The sequence below is a fragment of the Eleutherodactylus coqui genome, chromosome 1, assembly GCF_035609145.1.
Source record: "Eleutherodactylus coqui strain aEleCoq1 chromosome 1, aEleCoq1.hap1, whole genome shotgun sequence".
Lineage (NCBI taxonomy): Eukaryota > Metazoa > Chordata > Amphibia > Anura > Eleutherodactylidae > Eleutherodactylus > Eleutherodactylus coqui.
In genome coordinates, this window is record NC_089837.1 from 94,626,959 (window position 1) to 94,647,599 (window position 20,641).

At 43.2% G+C, this 20,641-nt stretch overlaps 1 protein-coding gene across 1 annotated transcript; it reads left to right on the forward strand.

Moving 5' to 3' along the window:
- The first annotated feature begins 1,027 nt into the window (after positions 1-1,027).
- On the forward strand, positions 1,028-18,987 carry LOC136622434 (apolipoprotein L4-like). The gene is made up of 5 exons (XM_066598099.1): positions 1,028-1,152; positions 4,028-4,076; positions 5,077-5,115; positions 9,524-9,628; positions 18,211-18,987. The coding sequence occupies exons 1-5, from the start codon at positions 1,028-1,030 to the stop codon at positions 18,985-18,987; spliced, it is 1,095 nt and encodes a 364-aa protein (XP_066454196.1).
- The last annotated feature ends 1,654 nt before the right edge of the window (positions 18,988-20,641 follow it).

Consider the following 20,641-nt stretch of genomic DNA (forward strand, 5'->3'; position numbering starts at 1 on the left):
TCTTAGCCATGGTGGTGTTGTGGCTAAATCTTGAAAAGTTAACCCCTTCTTGATGAAACTCCCAAAAAACAAATCAGAACTTCTTTCGGCCCTCACTGAATACTTCAAATTCAACACCACTCCAGATGTGAGTTCTCTTACTGTATGGACCGCTCACAGGGTTTTTATTAGGGAAGTACTTATAAAAATGCACGCTCATCACAAAAGATTGAAAAATTACCAAGTCAGCGAGACCCAAGCACACATCTCTGAAACCGAATCTCTCCTAGCTGAATCCCCTACACAAGCTCTTCACAACCTACTGTTTCACTTCTGGCCAAAACTTAGGTCCCTCTTAATGAAGAACCTTGACAGAGAGATGCAGTAGTCCCAATCTACTCTTTATACCTCTGTCAATAAACCCTCGATTTGGATGGCAAACTTAGTCAAAAAAACAGCATAGTAAAGTCAAAAATTCCCTTTATAAAAACAACAGAGGGATCTGGCGACAAAATCTTCCACCCTAAATTAATTGTAGGCAAATTTTTAAAACATTCTATAGTAAACTTTGCAACAGAAAATAAGACGATTCCACCCCCCCAGCCGACTCCATATTTAATGGCTAAATTCTTCCAAGGTTTAAACCTACCCTGCCTCTCAGACAGCCAAATTAAAGCTTTAAACGCTCCTATATCAATGACTGAAATTCTGGACACAATTAAATCCCAGAAAACCCAGAAATCCCCTGGCCCAGATTACTCCAAATGGTTCTACTCCACCTTGGCTATTAATTTGACTCAGGTCTTTATCCAGAGTGTAGATTCTGCCAAACTCCCATCTGAAATGCTTGTATCAACAATTGTCACTATCCCCAAACCAGGAAAGGATGGCTCAAGTCCAGCCAAATTTCGCCTTATCTCTCTTAAACTGTGACACCAATATTTATGCAAAGTTCCTAGCTCAAAGAAGTCTTAAGGTCTTACCTACTGTTATCCACTCTGACCAGGTGGTATGTACTAGGGGGTATCAGGCCCCAGATGGCACCAGAATGATCAATCTCCTTGCTAAACTGGACACCTCACAAACTCCCGCTATTCTTGTTGCATTAGATGCCGAGAAGGCCTTTGTTAGATTGCATTGGGGCTTTGCCTTCTCTACTCTGGATAACTTCGGGTTTGCAGGCAACATTCTAAAGGCAATTAAAGCCCTTTATACTAGTCCTTCAGGCAAAGTGTTGGTAGACGGCACCCTCTTCGACTCATTTCATATTACCAATGGGACCAGACAGGGATGCCCGCATTCTCCCCTCTTATGTACTTTGGTCATCGACCCTCTAGCAGAATATTTTAGATCTACACTGAGCATATGTGATATCCAGGCAGGGCTACGCCAACACCAAGTGGGATTATTTGCAGATGATATCTTATTAACTCTTTCTAACCTGCTGTCCTCCCTTAGAGCCACATGCAAAGGTCATAAAGAGTTTCCATCGTGTTTCTTACTACAAACTAAATGTCACCAAATCGCATTCACATTAATGAAAGATTGAAAAGCGACATAAAAAAGGAAATCCAATTTATTTGGCAAGAGAACAACATCCCCTACATAGTTATCAAGATTTTTTTCACTCCAACAAGAAACTGACTCTTTCAAACTACGCTATACCTCCTGGATGGGATGTATCGTCCTTTATAAAATGATGCTTCTTCAAAAAATCCTGTACTATTTCTGCACACTCCCTGTTCCGATTCCTCAACAAATAATTACAAAGTTCCAGAGACAAGTTTCAGATTACATCTGGGAGGGAAAAAAAAACAGGATTGCTCTTTTGATCATGGCCCTTCGCTTTAGCGGCAGAGTTCATGGCCCTGGATTTGCTCCTAGTGATTCCCTCTATCTCGCCCACTATGAAAGCACCTCTGGAAGCCTAGCAGCTGAAGCAGTTGCCTGAGCCTTGAATGGGAGTGGTGGACGGTTAGGAAAATGACAAGATTCTATTATGACAGCTTGGTGGACAACTTGAAACAATCAAAGAAATGTAATTAACTTAGTTGGGAAAAAGAACTGGGAGAGACAGTTGCCCTAAGCAATTGGATAAAGGCCCTGGGGTTGGCAGAGGGGGTGTCAAGGGGTGCCTCCTTGATAGAGGCTCACTTGAAACTGATAACAAGATGGTATTTTACCCAGTCACAACTAGAGAGACACTGATTGGCCTTCAATCCCAATTGCTAGAGACAATGTTATATGGTGGATACTTTCTTGTATACTTTCTGGTCTTGTCCCTCCTTGTTGACATTTTGGGATAACGCTCTCTCACTTATTAAGACAGTTACATACGTGACAATGCCAAGAGACCCAAAGTTTGTATTGCTTTTGATCGACATGGACATTGTCCATCTGTCCTATGGGACACGCTGGTGGCTCACATTCTGCTGGGTGCTGAACTCCTCATAACGAGATGCTGGAGAATGCAAAATATGCCAACACAAACTAATTCTAATCCATTTCATCTCAGAACATAGTATCTTTGAAAAATATTAGCCCTTCATAACAATTCAATCCTGAAAATTAACAGGATGTGGAACCCTTGGCTCAATGCTTCCCCCTAGCAAATGTATTCTTTTTCTAACTTTTTAAAAAGCTTTTTCTTGCTACTTTTGACTTTTTTATGTTGACTAGTTCTGAGAATTCCTTGATATAACTCGGTAACTGGAATAAGGACTTCTGGAGGTGGAGGTAGAAGGAATGGAAATGCTTGAATGATTCAACTTTGGAAATGATTGGACAGCAAAGAAGGTACAAGTTTGGCAAGTAGTAAAAAAGGGCAACTAAGGGCTTCGAACAAGACTAGGATAATATTCAGATTATTAAGGACCTCAGTTTTGCCCCAAAAAAGTTTTAGCAAGTAAAACAACTGAAAAATGTTGTATTTAATAAAATCTCACAGATTGTGTAACATTTGTTACGGTTAATACTGATACTGCAAAAAAAATCGTAGGGGCAGAAAAAGTCTATAAATGTATCAGTAGCCCTTCACAGAATAGACTAGAAGTAAAATTAAACTTTATTTATAACATGATTAAAAACATGCACACGACAGGGCATAATCGCCACATGTATAAGAGTAAGATGAGGTTCATCACTCTCAGACTGGGCTAAGACGAACAACACTCAAGCTCAGACAAACAAACAGATAACGTGGACCATGCCTTTCATCCGCCTATTAGGGGAGTCAACACAAAGCTGGCAATAGGAATGACACAGGGATGGAATTAGTCCTAATATTCAAAGCATCTGAATAAGTTCCAAGAGAATTGATGTCTGGGACAAAATAGATCAACTTCAGATGTTTTAAATCAGATAGGAAACGTAATGTTCCGAACTTTTGGTTACGTCCCAAAAAGGTGAGTATCTGAGGATGAAATTCCTAAGCTCAGATGTTTTTGGTGCTGTTCTGAACATATACGAAAGATCCCAAATAGTAGGTGTCTGAGAGAAAAACGAAAACATTTTCAAACTCAAATGTTCAGCAGAGGTGAGTATTTGAGGAAAGAATCCTAAAGCTCAAATGTTCTAATTAGAGATGAGCGAGCGTGCTCGGTTAAGGCAATTACTCGGCTCACCCCCACCACCCCCTGAATCTTTTCGTACGAGTAGGCAGTTACTCGAAAAAAGCAATGATCGCTCGAGTTATTGCCTTAACCGAGCATGCTCGCTCATCTCTAGTTCTAATTCAACGCGTTTGTTTGTCTGAGCTTGAGTGTTGTTCGTCTTAGCCCAGTCTGAGAGTGATGAACCTCGTCTTACTCTTATACATGTGGCGACTGTGCCCTGTTGTGTGAATGTTTTTAATCAAGTTATAACTAAAGTTTATTTTTACTTCTAGTCTATTCTGTGACGTCATATTGATACCACAATCTAATCCAGTGGTTAAACTAAACATTTTAATAGATATGGGCACTTCTAGAGGTGGACAGTGATCATATAACAGTGGACGGTGGAGTGTTAATGTTTCATATTACAAGTATGTTTTCCTTTCATTTTCCAGTTTACTACGCAGCACCAAGCAGCTCAGGTCACTATTTGACGGAGACTCGGTAAGTCTTGTCTTCTATATTTCACATATTAATTATTTAATACAAATTAACGTCAGTCACTTATACACTTAGAAAGTAATGTTTCTTAGGACTTTTTTTTAGTAAGATAAAGTATATCACTGATTTACTATTGTGTAGGAGAATTGTTGCCAGTGAGCAAAGCTTCTTGCCCCGTGGTTGTGAGTAGGGATATTAAACACAAGCTTCAGTGTTCTCTAGACTATAGCGAATGTTGAGTGTCATGAGGAATATCCTATGACCCAGAGCAGAAAACTCCTTTAACCCTTTCCAATCCACTGTCTGACGTCCGAAGACATTCTGTTTGAAGGCTGTACAGCTCCGATGTCGGAAGACGTCCGACAGGGTATTCTTACTGTAGATTACTGGCCACTGTGTTGTTGGAGGGCCTCTCCAGCGTGTCACATACTGCAGTACTGGCTCTAGCCAGCAGACAGTGCCATTGTATAATAGCAGAAAGAGAAAGCCCCCTAGGAAACCCTGAATCCAAAATTGGATTGCAATTGGTTAAATGTGCCTTCGGTTTTGATCAACAAACATGCATGTCTTTAAAAGATATGATTTTGATCTTTTTCCTACTAATTTAGGTTGTTCCTTGTGTTCTTCAGTTCCCACACATTGCTTGAGAACAACAGCATGCCCTATCTGTTATGGTTTTGTCTTATAATTCGTCCTGGTTTTGCCCTGTGCAGTGTACTAGTGCCAAATATTACAAGCTCAGCTCTATATATAATTGCTGTATTTCTATAGTCATAGTGCAAGTGTCGCTTTACATTTGTGTAACTGACGATGGTATTCCGTTTCTTTCTTGTAGTCTCACATTATTCATCAATTTGCTGCACAGCTCCACTCATTTGAAATTAACCTAAAATTCTGGGATCAACCATGGTAAGTTAAATTGTTCTTTCCTTTTCACTTTTATAAGTGAAAGTGTCATAATTGCTTTTGAGTAAACTTATGTTTTCACTTTCTTTTTTATTAGGCACGAATCCAAGATAGATCTGAATGGAAACCCATTATGGTAAGAAATTATTTTACAGGGCACAGATATTACATTACTCTCCCTTAGGTGTACTTTATCAAATACTACCCATCAATCAAAAGTATTTTCTTATCCATTGCTTAAACTCCTTCATAAGCACGTGTTGTAAATCTACGCCATGTGGTCGCTGAAAGGCAGGTATAAAGAGAGTTCGGAAGCTCAGCCTGCTCTATTCCTGCTGGGTGCTGGCTGTATTCAACAGCTACTATAACAGTATTAATCACAAATGGAGCTAGCTCTGATCTGGGATTTTTAGTCATTTAGATGCCGCAGTCAATGGTGAACGCAGCATCTAAGCCATTAGTTGTTAGAGCACTCTCTATTGCCCCATTGACCCTCCCCATCTGCGATGCAATTGACTGGAACTCATGCGTTGCCCGAAACCTAATAATAAAGTCTCCCAAAGATCCTAAATATTTATGCTTACTAAACCCTGGCCCATTTTTTCCATAAAAATTGAAACAATAAGAAAAAAATGATAATAAATGGAGATGAGCGAACCTTCTCGGCCACGCCTCTTTTTCGCCCAAGGCGCGCTTTTCGAGTACTTCCGTACTCGGGTGAAAAGATTCGGGGGGGCCCGTGGGTGAGTGGGGGGTTGCAGCGGGGAGTGGGGGGGAGAGGGAAAGAGAGAAAGCTCCCCCCTGTTCCCTGCTGCTACCCCCCGCTCCGCCACGCCTCCCCCGGCACCCCCTGAATCTTTTTACCCGAGTATGGAAGTACTCGAAAATCGCGGTGCTCGATCGAGTAATTACTCGAAATGAGTAGGTTCGCTCATCTCTAATAATAAACATTCAGAAACGGTCGAGCTATTAAAATACCACACTATTTTCTGCTCACCCTGTCTTCCAAAAATGTGGAATGAAAAGTAATCAAAAGTTGTACAAAAAAAATAAAAACCCTCACACAGACCCATTCGTGCAAAAATAAGCTAGTTATGGATCTCAGAATATTACGACAAAACAAATTCTCAATTTTTTTTAAAGAAAAGGCTTTGTTTTTTAAAAGTAGTAAAACACACAAAACCAAATAAAGTGAGCATGTTATTTTCACTGCATCGCAAATAGAAAAAACTAAAAAAACAGCCAAAAAACTATGACATAATTGTTTTTCTTAAATAGGAAAAAGATAATTAGAGATGAGCGAACGTGCTCGTTTAGAGCAATTACTCCGATCGATCGGCGGCCCCCGAATCTTTTCGCTCGATTAGGCAGTAATCGAAAAAAGTGATGCTCGAACGAGTAATTGCTCTAAATGAGCACGTTCACTCATCTCTAATGATAATCCATGTCTAATGAAGTATATGGTAGAGAAACTCAGCAGGAAACTCTATACTACATTTTATGCGAAGTGGGAGGACTGCTTGGATGAATGAAAGATTCACTTCTTGCCAATTGGTTCTCACTTCCTACTAATTTGTCATCCACTGCTGGTCGTCAGGTGAAACCCGTTTCTAGCTACAGACACATCAAGACGGATTACAGGAAGCATGCAGAGCGTTTTTGTTGCTGTTCTCTCTTTCCCACCACAGCTTGTCCATAGCACGCCTGGCGAGTACAATAAACCTACTGTCCCTCCTCATCTCTGACGTGTATCCTCTTCATAGCCATCACTGCCCATACACGTGGGTTGCTCTGAAAATAATGTTTCCTATCATATTATGTTGGCACATGACATCAGAAGCGGGTTTTTGCAGTATGACATTAGATTTTGAACCTATCTGCCAATATGCAGTAAATTTCTTTGTCATGCAACAGATGGCAGAAGAGGGGCCGTTTGAGAAAAATGGCATCGGACATGAAATCCCATATAAAAAAGCAAAGGTGTTTAATTGAACTCCTCCATGTGAAAAAAAATTGCCTGCTTTCACATTAATGTTTTCTGAATGTTTCCTGGGAGCAAACAGTGCATGTTAGCACAGTGAGGCATTCGTTGGCGCGTTCCAACAGTGGTGATAATGACGTGAAATGCAAGCCACCTTCCAGACAGCTGTTGATGACCGAGCACAGGTGTCCAGAACTGGGTTTATCTTTCATGTCGCTGTCACTACTGTTGAAAAACATCACCCAGCTAGGTAGTTGATAGCATTTACAGCTATTCTCACAACTCTTAGAATTTTAAGGGAAACATTTTGTTTGCAAAATTGTATCAAAACAATGCATTTTGCAGTAATCAAGGCACAAAACATGATTTGACAGCAATGTGTAAATGCAGCCAGTGCCAGGATAATGTCTAAGAACAAGCAACATTTTTGAGACAATCTCCTTCCAGGTAGGGATTGTAGAGAAGTTTGGGAAGGGAGGTGGTGGAGGTGATATAATAGAGCGGGAGCGAATATTGATGGATGCTTTAGTCTCTCTGCCCATTTTCTCTTCTCCTCTGTTCAGGATCAGCATCTGATTGATCACTGCACATGCATGCTTCTGAATGTAATGTTTGATTAGAATTAAGGGAAGGGAAGTGCCAGGAAGTATAGTGCTGGATGACTCCTCAGGCTGTGTAATCGTCCCCGGAAATCAAGTGAATATCTGGAAATGGCAAAACAGCTTTGGAGTATTCTGAGGGTAAATAAAAAAAAGTTATGCACTCCAAAGACAATCAGAATGTCACAGCTTGACGGTCATGACAGGATTGTGGCATAACGGTCGCGGTGGCACTATGACACTTTCTTTGATAATATGTCTATAACCCCTTTGGCTTTCTCCGTCATTGCTAAAAGGTCATTGGGAGTTGTATGTGGTACTGGTGCATCTTGTCTCCACCGGAATTGTGGGTGGAGACAAGGGTTTGTCCTGCTGGAGTGCAAGAGAACGCCCCTAGCTGTGGATTGGCTAAATTGCTGACAATGTCCTACTGCAGGCGGCCGCCGTACAGCAGGTGGGGAAGGGAGAATCCAAGAGCATGCCCGCGCCAGCAGAACACACTGACTGACAGCTGTCTGGGGACGGGGACAAAGACAGCGTGTCCAGCTGCAGCGGCGGGCCGCCCGCACATAAGCTGATGTAGCAGCGCCGGTGGGGAGATTCACAGCAGGGGACAGACAGCACCGGAGCATGGAGGGGAGAAGGCACAGCCCCGGGGAGAAAGCTGACGGGTTGTTAGACCGCTGGAGATGGGGGAGACTGTGCATCGCTGATGTGAGGGCGGCGGGGAGAGTGACAGCGCCGAAAGTCGGAAGGGCAGAAGGCAGAGCATTAGGGACACCGACTGGAGCCAGCAGGGGAGATTATATTACACCAGCTCAGATTGGAGGGAGTGGGTGAAAATGACAGCAGCCGAGCCGGAAGAAATGTGAGGTAGCCAATCGACAGCTGTGGGTGTTCCATTAAACTCCACCAGGACTAACCCTTGTTTTCCCCCATTGTTCCGGTGGAGACAACATGCATTAGTACTGTTGTTTGTTGCGATTTCCCCTGGAAGTCCAATCTATTAGAGTGGGTGTGTATATATTCCAGCCCCTGCTCTTACTAGTTGCTGAATATTCATCTCTTCTGGTGAAGCTGGTCTAGTCCATTTCACTTGGTGTTGTCATCCTGATTCAGCTGGTGTATTATTTGTATATTGAAGTTGCTTCTGCCATCATCCCTGCTGCCTAGAATTGTTTCCACCTGTTCTTAAATATTCCCTGTTTCTACTTAGGGTAAATGCATGTGGCCTCCAGGTTCCAGCATGTGGCTGTCCCTGTTGGGGCAATTGCCCCACTTAGGCAGGGTTTTTTCCCTCTTCTAGTTGTTAGGGTTAAACAAGTACCAGTTTTTCTGATGGCGCTATGCGACACTTACTAATATAATATTGTGAAAAAGATTGGAGTTGGTCATAGGCCCTAAACCAGCAGAGCCAGACAGCAGCCGTGTGTTTACAGGACCTGTGATAATGTCACCATCATGTGATCAGTCACTGAGGCTCTAAACTTTGCCCCTGATTACATGATGTTGACATCATCACAGGTCCTGTAAGCACACGGCTGCTGTCAAGCTCTGCATGCTTTAGGACCGGTGATGACATCACCATCACGTGGTTAGGGGTGGAGCTCGGAGCCCCAGTGATTGATTACATGATGGTGACATCATCACATGTGACTCACACAGTCACGCAGTCACTCACACACGGGTGGTCGTTAGTATTTTAATTTCCCCTTTTTGCCTTTGTTTGTCTTTTGGTGGGGATTTTGGTGTTTTACATGGGACCTACAAGTGTTTCTTTGTCCTGTGTGAACATTGTCTTGCATCAGTGCTGTACATGGTGCGTAAACGCTCAGTGCAGATGTAATACGGAAGCATAACAGTTCCACGCACAGGCTATTATTTCATACAGTGATGAAATGATTGGTACATGTTAAAGCTTTTGAATGTAAATTGATTGCTGTGTCATATTTTTCGGTTCACAGACAGAGCTTTCATTTGAAGAATCCTGGATTTCGGAGATTGTACAGTCTAATCAAAACATCATAAAAGCCGAAGACTTGAATCATTTGAAAAGAGTACATTTACAGGTACAGTAATACAACTATTACTCACATTCTGTACCTATGAGGGTGAGTTGATAATTACCTGCAATCAGGGGTGTTGCTAGGGTCTGACAAGATAAGGGGCACAAGCCCCAAGAGACATAAGTTTTGCCCCCTCCAAAAAACTTAAAATTATCCAATACAACGTATTTACAGTATAAGATAACATTTATAATATGAAAGATTCGGAATGAATGGCTCAATTCCATTTGTGGTAGTAATAATAATAATAATAATCTTTATTTATATAGTGCCAATATATTCTGCAGCGCTTACAAGACGGGGAACAGAAACAAAACCATCGTTACATGTAATAATAATGGTAATCTTTATTTGTATAGCGCCAACTTTTTCCGCAGCACATTTGAGTGCACAAGGGGCTCAATAGGGACAGGGTGGAGAGGTGTGCAGGCAGGAAATAAACATGATGGGTGTAGCTTGAGGGCGGGGACTGAATTAGGGGAATCTCTATGCTTCTTTGAAGAGGTGAGTCTTCAGGGCACATCAGAAGTTCTGTGCATCAGGAATTGTCCAGATGTCTTGGGGTAGAGCAGTGAAGGAGAGGTCAGAATCCAGTATGACGCAGGCAGCAAATGTGCTGTCTGGGGGATATGGTGGTGCCAGCTACTGATATGAAGATGTTGGGGGAAAGTCGTCTGGTAGAGGATGGAAAAACGAGAAGGCCAGTTTTTGAGAGGTTAAGTTTAAGACAGAGTGAGAACATGGTGTTAGAGACAGCAGACAGACAGTCAGATATGTTTTGGAGGAAAGGTGCAGAGATGTCACGGGAGGAGGTGTGTAGCTTGGTGTCGTCGGTATAAAGGTGGTATTTGAGGCCAAATCTGTGGATAGTTTGTCCTATTTGGGCTGTAAAGATAAAGAAGAGAAGGGGGCCAAGGAAGTGGATGGGAGGTTGAGCTAGTGAAAAAGGCGCTGAAAGAGCTGTCCGAGAAATAGGAGGAGAACCAAGATAGAGCAGTGAAAAAACAAAAAAATTACCAAAAATCCTGCGCTCATAGGGCAGTCATATAGTAATAATCCATGGCAATGAGTAGCAATTTCCAGAGAAACAACTGACACTTACTTCGGAAGAGGGGGATATGATAAACACAGAAAATCCCTCCTACTGATGATACTTCATGTAGATGTTATAGTATAAATGCGGTGCTCCATCCAATGTATAAGTTAGATGGTTTCTTTATTTTTGACAGTATAACGGCAACGCGTTTCACTGCATACAAGCACCTTTTTCAAGCCATACATAGACAAGCAGAATAGACCTTTAAATAGTATTCATATTTACCCTATGTCCTAAGCACATATCCCTCATTCAGTGTCCTCCGCTCACTCTGGAGGTCCTATTGGGTGCGTCACGTAGTGACGTCATCACGTGCATGCGCCGCTAACCTCTCTGTGGGTCACTTGTGGAACGCACGGTGCGCTTCATCCAGAGGAGGGAGGTAGTTCTGTGATAATGTTATTTCTTCAATGTTAGCACAGCAGAATACCTCTCTTCCATTAATACAATTGAGTGGAGAGCGCGCTCAGTGCTACAAGGGGTCCTCAATGTATTTTTACGCCACAGTGGCGCGTTCTCAGGTTTGGGAGCATGCTTCAATCAACTTGTGCAGACAATATTCATCACATCACTTTTCAGTGGGCGGGATGTACTTTTGGATTATCACATACATTAGAAAATATATCCATATATATGCGCAAATTATACATTTACCATAATATATTAAAAAAGCATTTGATTATCACTATGAAACAGGGGTGGCTCACAATTAAAAATTAATCATAGATAATAATACATCATAAATTTATATCCCCATATATCAAAATTAATAACCATAATAATTAAACTTATTGGTAGCAAAAATATCACTAATGATTCAATAAATACCTAAAATTATGTCCACTTTATAACAGAAGAAACATTAAAAACCTCGCCCTCATGGTGGATGGTGAGGTTTTAGGTCTTTTAGCATGAATTTGAAGTGGAGAAAGTCAGAAAGCTGTTTGGATTTACACCACAGCGTTCAGCACATCTGGAGCACAGCCGGATGAAATGCATTTTGGATATGATCCAGGGTTGTCGTGGTCAGCGATTGACGGCTCTGGTCACCGGGGGTGCCGCTTCATCTAGGGCGCGTCTGAGGGTGGTGGAGTAATTTTTGGCAGCCAGGTTGGAGCATGAGAGAAGAGAGATGGGGACAGGGAGGACAATAGGGTCTTGGCGAAACTGTTGTGTACGGACGGTCTGGAGGTTCCTGGAGGTGCGATAGATAGGAGGGGCCGGGGAGATATTAGGGTTCCTAATGGAGAATAAGAGGAGGTTGTGGTCTGAGAGTGGAAGGGGAGGGGGGGTTAGTAAAATGGGAGGCAGAGGAAGATTAAAGAGTGTTACCATTTCTGGGAGTAGCGGAGTCGGGGAGTTGTAATAGGCCAAGGTAGGAGGTGAGTGTTAAAAGCTGGGGCAGATGGGGAGATGGGATTGTTAATGGGAATGTTGAAACCACAAAGTATGAGGGTTGGGTATTCACAGGAGAGGAAGTGGCGAAGCCAGGCAGCGAAGTGATCCAGGAAGAGGTGGGGGGAGCCAGGGGCTGGTAGATAACTGTGACATGTAGAGGGAGTGGACGGAATAGTTGCAGGGTGTTTACTTCGAATGACAAGAAGATGAAAGAGGGGACTGGGGGGATGACCTGGACAGTGCAATTTGGCAACAGGAGAACACCTACTCCTCCGCCACACCTGTCATCTGATCCGGGTGGTGTCAGAACTGCAGGCCATTATAGGACAGTGCAGCAGGGGAGGTGGAATCGGATTGCTGTATCCAGTTTTCGGTGAGGGCGCAGAGGTTGAGGTGCTAGGTGGTGAAGAGGTCATGGATTGCTGGGAGTTTGTTGCACGCTGATTGGGAGTTCCAGAGGGCACAATTGAAGGAGACAGGGAGGAGTGCGTCCGGGCTAGTGGTCAGACTTGGCGGGTGTGTTGCTGTGATTTGGGGGGGATAAAGGCTGGGAGCGGTGCAGTGTGGGTCCGAGTTGGGGGAGATGTCCCCTGCAGCTAAAAGTAACAGCTCTCGAGGGTGAGGAGATGGTTGGGGGACTTGTGAGGGTAGCTGTGGTGCTTTTTGGCAGTGAGAGTGTGGTGGAGGCATTTAAGGAAGGTGAGAAGCACATGTAGTAATCAATTGAAGGAAACAGTAGGGGTAAGGGTCCTGCTCCAATGAGCTTACATACTACAAATAATGGGGTGATACAGAAGGTAAAGGAGCTGGAGATGTGCAAGGTATGGCAAAATGAAGAGTGTGGGATGCTATACACATAGATGTTGGTCAAATTGGGCAGTATAGCGTCCAAATCGCTATGACTGCAGGGGGTGGTTAATTGTGGCTAGCGGGATTGCAATCAGTAGGACATGGTGCATGTTATCAGGTGGAGTAAAGAAAGGTTTGGTTTAGGAGATATGGTATGCCTCCCTGAAGAGGTGCGGTTTTAGAGCACGCCTGAAGTTTTGTGTGACATGGATTGCCCAGATAGTTTGGGGGTAGCGAGTTCCAGAGAACTGGTGCTACTCTGGAGAAGTCTTGAAGGTGGGAATGAGAAGTAGAGGGGCGCTTAATCTGATTTCGTTAACAGAACAGAGGGCACGGGCTGGGTGGTGGATTGAGATGAGGGAGGCAATGTAGGACTGCGCAGTGCTGTGGAGAACTTAGTATACCTTATATTGTTGTGTTTTACAAGCAGACTTTGTCACAGATTTCACCCCCATACCTTGTAAAGGGGAAATCCAAAGAGAAAATAAGCAACATAAACTAACATCCTGTAAATTTAAAATCCATAAACTTGGTCAGCTTATGTACTAACTGTTTTGAGTACTGGGTGAATGAGATTTGTTAAAATGCTGCTACTGTAAAACTCTGATTACATATCTGGATGGAAGATGCACAGCATATGTGAACAAACTCTGAAAATGGAACTGAGTTTCTGATCAGCTTGGTTACATCCTAATTAGAGATGAGCGAGCATACTCGTCCGAGCTTGATGCTCGTTAGAGTATTAGGGTGCTCGAGATGCTCGTTACTCGAGACGAGCACCACACGGTACTCGTCTCGATTAAACGAGCACTGACCATTGAATTCAATGGAGCCGGCAATACAGCCGGCTCCATTGAAAGCAATGGGCTGCCGGCGAGCGCGGGGTGAATTTTCGGGAAGGGCTTAAAAATATAAGCCCTTACCTGAAATTCATCCAGAAATGTGTAAAAAGTAAAAAAATAAATATACTCACCTTGTCCCGGCAGACGGAGTTCAGCCGCGGCTGCCCGGCAGTTCTCCTGAACTGCTGTGAGTAGTATTCAGCAGCCGGGGATTTAAAATCCCCGCCTGCTGAATGAGCTGCCTGTGATTAGTCATAGCCTCACCAATCAGAGGCAGCTCTCACTCACCCATTCATGAATTCATGAATGGGTGAGTGAGTGCTGCCTCTGATTGGCTCAGCGCAGGGACCAATCAGGGGCAGCTCTCAGCTGTCATTCAGCTGAGAACTGCCGCTGATTGGTCTCTGAGCTGAGCCAATCAGAGGCAGCACTCACTCACCCATTCATGAATTCATGAATGGGTGAGTGAGAGCTGCCTCTGATTGGTGAGGCTGTGACCAATCAGAGGCAGCTCATTCAGCAGGCGGGGATTTTAAATCCCCACCTGCTGAATACTACAGAAAGCAGTTCAGGAGAACTGCCGGCCAGACGCGGCTGAACTCCGGCTGCAGCGGAAAGGTGAGTATACATTTTTTTTCTATTTTTACACATTTTAGGATGATTTTCAGGTAAGGGATGTATTGACGACTCCATTGAATTCAATGGGCCAACATCATTCTTCTCTGCCACAGCTGTTACAGCTGTGGCAGAGGAGAACGATCTTTATGCTGACAGTGCGGGGGGTGTCTCACTCTTGCCACTATTGTGGCTTAATAGTGAGACCTCGGAGCCCGAAATGCAGCCCTGCATGTTGCTCCTCGCCTGCCCTATACATTTCTGTGTTTTGTACATGACTTTGGTGATTTGCTAAGATTTTCACAAATGAAAACCTTAGCGGAGCACCAGTCATATACAAAAATGCTCGAGTCGCCCATTGACTTCAATGGGGTTCGTTACTCGAAACGGACTCTCGAGCATCACTGAAAGTTCGACTCGAGTAACGAGCACTCAAGCATTTTGGTGCTCGCTCATCTCCAATCCTAATACATCATGTCACATGGTTTACAGCAGCACTTTTCTTCTGTATAGATCCAACAGTATATATGTGCATACATTGCACACATACCTGTATACACACTGCACATTTCGATCAATCCATTGGCTTTGCATGTACTACTTCCTAAATCATTGCTACAGCTTGGTCTTCTAGCAAAATCAGTGACCAGAGACATGAGAAGCAAAGAACTCGGCACTACACATCATCCAGCAGGGGAAGGCCGCAAAAAGAGAGTACAGGATGTGGGACTGATAGTGAATCACTCGGCTCATGGAAGAAGAAGTCTGCAGAACCAAGACAGTACTGAACAGCCGGCAGGGCTAAGAACTTCCTGAAGAGCAGCTATACATATAATCAGCAAGCAGCAGGGAGCTGTGTGCTGATCTCATGCATAATCTGCTGGATACATAATGGGAAAATGATACATATGTCAGCAGTCAAAACGGGAGCAGCCGCTGATTGGCTCAGTAAGCTACTTATATGTAAAGTAGTAGCCCAGTGTTTTTTTCCCTTAATACTGCTAATCAGCTCCATAGACATGTTAGGGCAGGTTCTATCTTTTCTCGGCCGTAGTATTAACAGCCGAGAAAAGAGAGAAAACAAAACCACTGAAATCCTATTGGAATAAGTGGTTTTGTTTTGTCCCGTTATGCGGCCGTGATTATCATAGCGGGAAAAAAAACACGGCAGTCTGAAACTGCCCTTAAGGAGTAGTTAGATTTAGGAACCTTTCACATGCACATATGCAGTTTTGGTCCGTGAAATATGCACAGCAAATTTGGACCTTCTATAGATGGTTCTATAGATTTCTCCTGCATCCATCCATAAATATACACAGAATATGCATGTATCATGTATATTCCCTAGGTATCTATGCAATCCCATTGACTTTAGAAAATACAAATGTAACATGGAGCGCAAATACGCCTGTGTGAATGAGCCCTGATAAATAACCCTTTGAAGGCAACCATAATGCTAATGTGGCCCTTGGTGAAAATGAGTTTAACACCCCTGAGCTACATAATGCTGCAACCCAAGCAACAGAGGGAAAGGCAGCAGGTGAACAGAAACGGGTTGAGGAGGAGAACAAACACCAGGAACATGAAGGCTGGAAGGAGTATGGGCGGATGTAGGGGAAGACACACAACAGTCGCTTTGTCCCTGAAGGGAGTAAAAGAGATGAAAAAGGAGGGTGGAGCAAGACCCAGTGAGGGTGGTGGGATATTTTTGGAGTACAAAGTGTTTCCAATGATGGAGTATTTCAAATGATGGAGGTGTTGCCAACCAGATGACGCTCCACCAGGGTGGGCATGAGTGTAGCGAAAAGAATGTGGAAAAAAACTGGTGTGGGGGCGCAACCCTCTAAGCTACTAGAAGATAAAAGATCCAAATGTGATAGTGAAGGCACTTCTTTCTCCCCTGTCCCCCTGCCACATACAGGACCTCCGGCACACCCAAAACACCTTTGGGATTGTGTCACCCCCAGGCATCCTGTTGTGTCCAATCCAGCGGAACTGACGAAGGGGCTCGTCCCCGAAACGCGTTTTCAATTGCTGGTTTTTATCTTGTGAAATAACAAAAAAGAAGTGCCTTCACTATCACATATTGGATCTTTTATCTTCTAGTAGCTTAGAGGGTTGCGCCCCCACACCAGTTTTTTTTTCCACATTCTTTTCGCTTGTCCCTGAAGGAGCCTCTGTTACACATTGCAGGCTAAAGATTTGGATCAATGGGCTTCTAATCTTGGCACAAGGCACAGGGGAAATACCTAGCAATGCCGATTGCCCACAATACAGCTACAGATAGTCCCCTACTTGCGAACAGGTTCCGTTCCAGGAGCCTGTTCGCAAGTCCATTTGTTCGCAAGTCCGAACAAATGGTTGTATGGAGGGGATCGCGGTCGGATCCCGCTCCATGCAACGTCGGGTGCAGGCTGTTCTTACAGTGGACACCTGGCGCCGGCAGTTCCGACGAGTCGCACAGCTCGTCGGAACTGTTAACACTTTAAATACCGCTGTCAGCTGGCACCCAACGTTCAGCGGGCCCGTACAGTTTCCCGCGATGAGATCGCGGGACGCTGTGCAGTTGCTAGGCAGCCGGGGGCCTCCTGAAAGGCCTCAGGGCTGCCTATGCAGAGTGCCTATCAAGCGCACGGCTTGATAGGCACTCTGCATAGACAGCCCTGGGGCCTTTCAGAAGGCCCCTGGCTGCCTAGCAACCGCACAGCGTCCCTCAATCTGACCAGACAGGCTTCTATCAGGCTTGATAGAAGCCTCTCCGGTCCCTGCACAGTATGTTGTAATGCCATAGCATTACATCATACTGTGCAGGACAGATTGTTCGCATCTTGCGAAGTTCATAAATCGAGCGTTCGTAAGTCGGGGACTATCTGTATATACTTTATATCAATAAAAATGGAAAACAAAGATTTATAATGTAATTTTTCAATGCATTTCCATCATTGCTTAAGCTACTTTATGCCCTCAGAAAGAATGTTTTTGGCTGAGCAGCGAGCCATGTGTACACCACTTCCTTCAGTTCTTGGACCAAGGTAAATGGACAACCTCATAATGTCTTCTTGAATGAACTGAACAGATGATAGTCTGAAGGGGCAGAATAGGAAGTATACAGAGGGTGAGACAATACCTTAAACTTGAGTTTCTGGAAAGTTTCAAAAGTATAGGCAGAAGTATGCAGAGGGGCATTATCATGCAGTGACACAATGGCTTTCGACAGTTGTCTTTGGAATTTGCTTCAGATTGCAGACTTCGGCCTGTCACAACCATGACTAATTTGCAGATCATTTTCATCAATACCAGTCATCTGTCTAACAGAACCATGTCACATATGTTCTCAATGTAGTCATCAGTTGTGTCAGTGAATAGTGTCCGGCTCCATCTTAATGTGTAACATTTGTGTGACCATTTTTGAATTTTTGAATCCATTTGTAGACACTCCGTTGCAGCAAAACACTTCCTGTTTTGTGTTGAAAATCTTGAATGGATTTCAGCCTGATATACCTTTAGACCACAAAAAACGGATGACTGAAAACTGCTCTAATTTGTTGCAAAGAAAAAGCGGAACTGCCATGGTTAATGTCACGGTTACGTCAATTAAATTGACCTAGCAACTTCAAATCTGTGCAGGGAGTAATAAAATCACACATGCGTGTGAAAATGACAGTGCTGCCAAAAGAAACTGCATTGCAGATAAATATTGACTAACCCTCATTGCTTCAAAGTTTGGTTTGTATGTAGCTGATTGATTTATTAAACATAACTTTCTTTTGTGCAATTGTGAACAGATTAAAGAATATCTTCGAGGTTTTAAAGGCTTGGTAAGAAATTTGATTGAAAAAATTGAAAGCTGCATCATTGAAATGACCACAATTGCAGAAGATCTGGACAAATTCCACAGAGGAGCCACCATTGCCAGTGTTACGGGAAGTTCATTTGGAATTGCTGGAGGCATCACTACTATTGTAGGCCTGGCACTGGCGCCCGTTACACTTGGAGCATCCCTGATTGTCAGTGGTGTCGGCATTGGTGTTGCTGTAGCTGGAGGAGTCACTGGGGCATCGGCTTCAATTGCTGATACTGTAAATATGAAAAAGAAGAGCAACAAAGTGCAAGAGCTTGTAAATCAAATTAATGAAATGATGAAAGGTTTGAAAGAGATTTCTGACAATATTAGCTCAGAAGTCGAGAACATACAGGTTAGATTCAACGAAGATGAATTATTTGATTCAACAAGAGTGTTGGGAAGAAGTGTATTATCTGCAGTAGAGGCTTCCAGAATGACTCAGCTGGGCAAAATATCGACAGTGGCATCTCGAGGGGCCCAGTTAGCCACTCGGGGGGTTCAGGCAGCTGCTGTCATTTCTGGGGTTTTAGCAGCTGTGTTTATTATAATTGATGCCATTTTTATTGTTAAGGGAGCCATTGACCTGCACAAGGGGAGTAAGACGGAGGAAGCTGCAAGCATAAGAGCATGCGCTGAGGAGCTGAAAATAATATCTCTGGATTTGCAGGAAGAACATGACAAATGCAGCAAGGAACTGAGCTTTATTTTTAAATACTAAATAATATTTTTACTTCTAAAAGACGCACAAAGGTTCCTTTAGAGCTGGTGTTCTCCTAGATGAACTTAGTGCTTCTAGTTACCTTTTGTAAATTCAGATTATTTTTTACTAATTTTTTTTTAAATTGCTATTTACGACCTCAGGCAAGCAGCAAACCCATGTACTTGAAGGCGGTGGTAAAGAGAGTCTGTATGGTCAGGGCCATATTTAGAGTTCATGCTGCCCTAGGAACTTTTAGTGCTCCTATTGAATCATAAAATCATAAAGTTGGAAGGAACCTTCAGGGTCATCGGGTCCAACCACCTGCTCAGTGCAGGATTCACTAAATCATCCCAGACAGATGTCTATCAAGCCTTTGTTTGAACACTTCCATTTAAGGAGAATTCACCACCTCCCATGGCAACCGGTTCCACTCATTTACCCTCACTGTCTAATATCTAATCTGTGTCTCCTCCCTTTCAGTTTCATCCCATTGCTTCTAGTCTTCCCTTATGCAAATGAGATTAGAACTGATCCCTCTGCACTGTGACAGCCCTTCACATATTTGTAGACAGCTATTAAGTCTCCTCTCAGCCTTCTTTTTTTTGACACTTGCCCTACAGTTTCTGCAGATGGCATTATATTCTTATAGATACCCCCCCCCCTTTTCATTTGATAAACATTTTCTTCTTCCTTTTTAATTTCAAAGGGATTTTTATTTATTTTATATCAAATTACATAAACTCTCTTCTCAACCCCCAACAATCTGCCCTGTACACTTACTAAATCAAGGGGTAACTGCTCCTTACTGATCCTCCTCGACCTCTTCGCAGCATTCAACACTGTTGACCACAAACTCCTCCTCAGTATGCTTTGCCACATCAGCCTAAAGGACCCGACAAGGCCCCGACAAGGCCGATTAGGCCTGCTAACCCTTTAAACCATTTAAATCCCCCGAACATGGTACACCCCCCCCCCCCGCGCGCGCGCGATGAGATCAGGGGAGCCGTGCGGGTGTCATGGAACCCGGGGGCCTTCTGAAAGTCCCCAGAGCTGTCTTGGCAGTGTGCCTATCAAGCCGCCCCCTTTTGTCATATTTACAATAAAATAAATAATAAATCAAAAATACATATTTGGTATCGCCATGTCCGTCAAAGTCCGATCTATCAAAGTAATGCATTATTTACCCCACATGGTGAACGTCATCTGAAAAAAAAAAAGAGAGCGCTGGAAATATGCTTTTTTGGTCACCCTGTCTCCAAGAAAAAATTTAATGAAAGGCGATAAAAAAGTCGTAGATATTCAAAAATAATACTAACAGAAACAAAAGGATGTACTGCAAAAGATAAGCTCTCTTACAAATATGTCGACGGAAAAATTAAAAAGTTATTGTGCATAGAAAATGTAGACAGAAAATCATTAAAAAAAATTAAATATCTTAAAAAAAAATTGTAGAAATCGTACTGACCCAGAATAAAGTTATCATGTCATTTTTGTTGCAGTTTGTGCACTGTAAAAACAGGACGCACGGAAAAATAGCGGAATGTCGGTTTTTTTCCATTTCTCTGCACTTAGAATTTTTTAAAAAGTTTTTTAGTACATTATATGGTACATTAAATAGTACCATTGAAAAATACAACTCGTCCCACAAAAAACAAGCCCCCATACAGCTACA

What these genes read in the sequence shown, in the direction of transcription:
- LOC136622434 (XM_066598099.1), top strand. Translation starts at nt 1,028, where the DNA reads ATGATCAATCTCCTTGCTAAACTGGACACCTCACAAACTCCCGCTATT. An exon ending in TCTACTCTGGATAACTTCGG is followed by an intron (nt 1,153 to 4,027) that starts GTTTGCAGGCAA and finishes TTCATTTTCCAG; the next exon opens with TTTACTACGCAGCACCAAGC. An exon ending in CACTATTTGACGGAGACTCG is followed by an intron (nt 4,077 to 5,076) that starts GTAAGTCTTGTC and finishes CTTTTTTATTAG; the next exon opens with GCACGAATCCAAGATAGATC.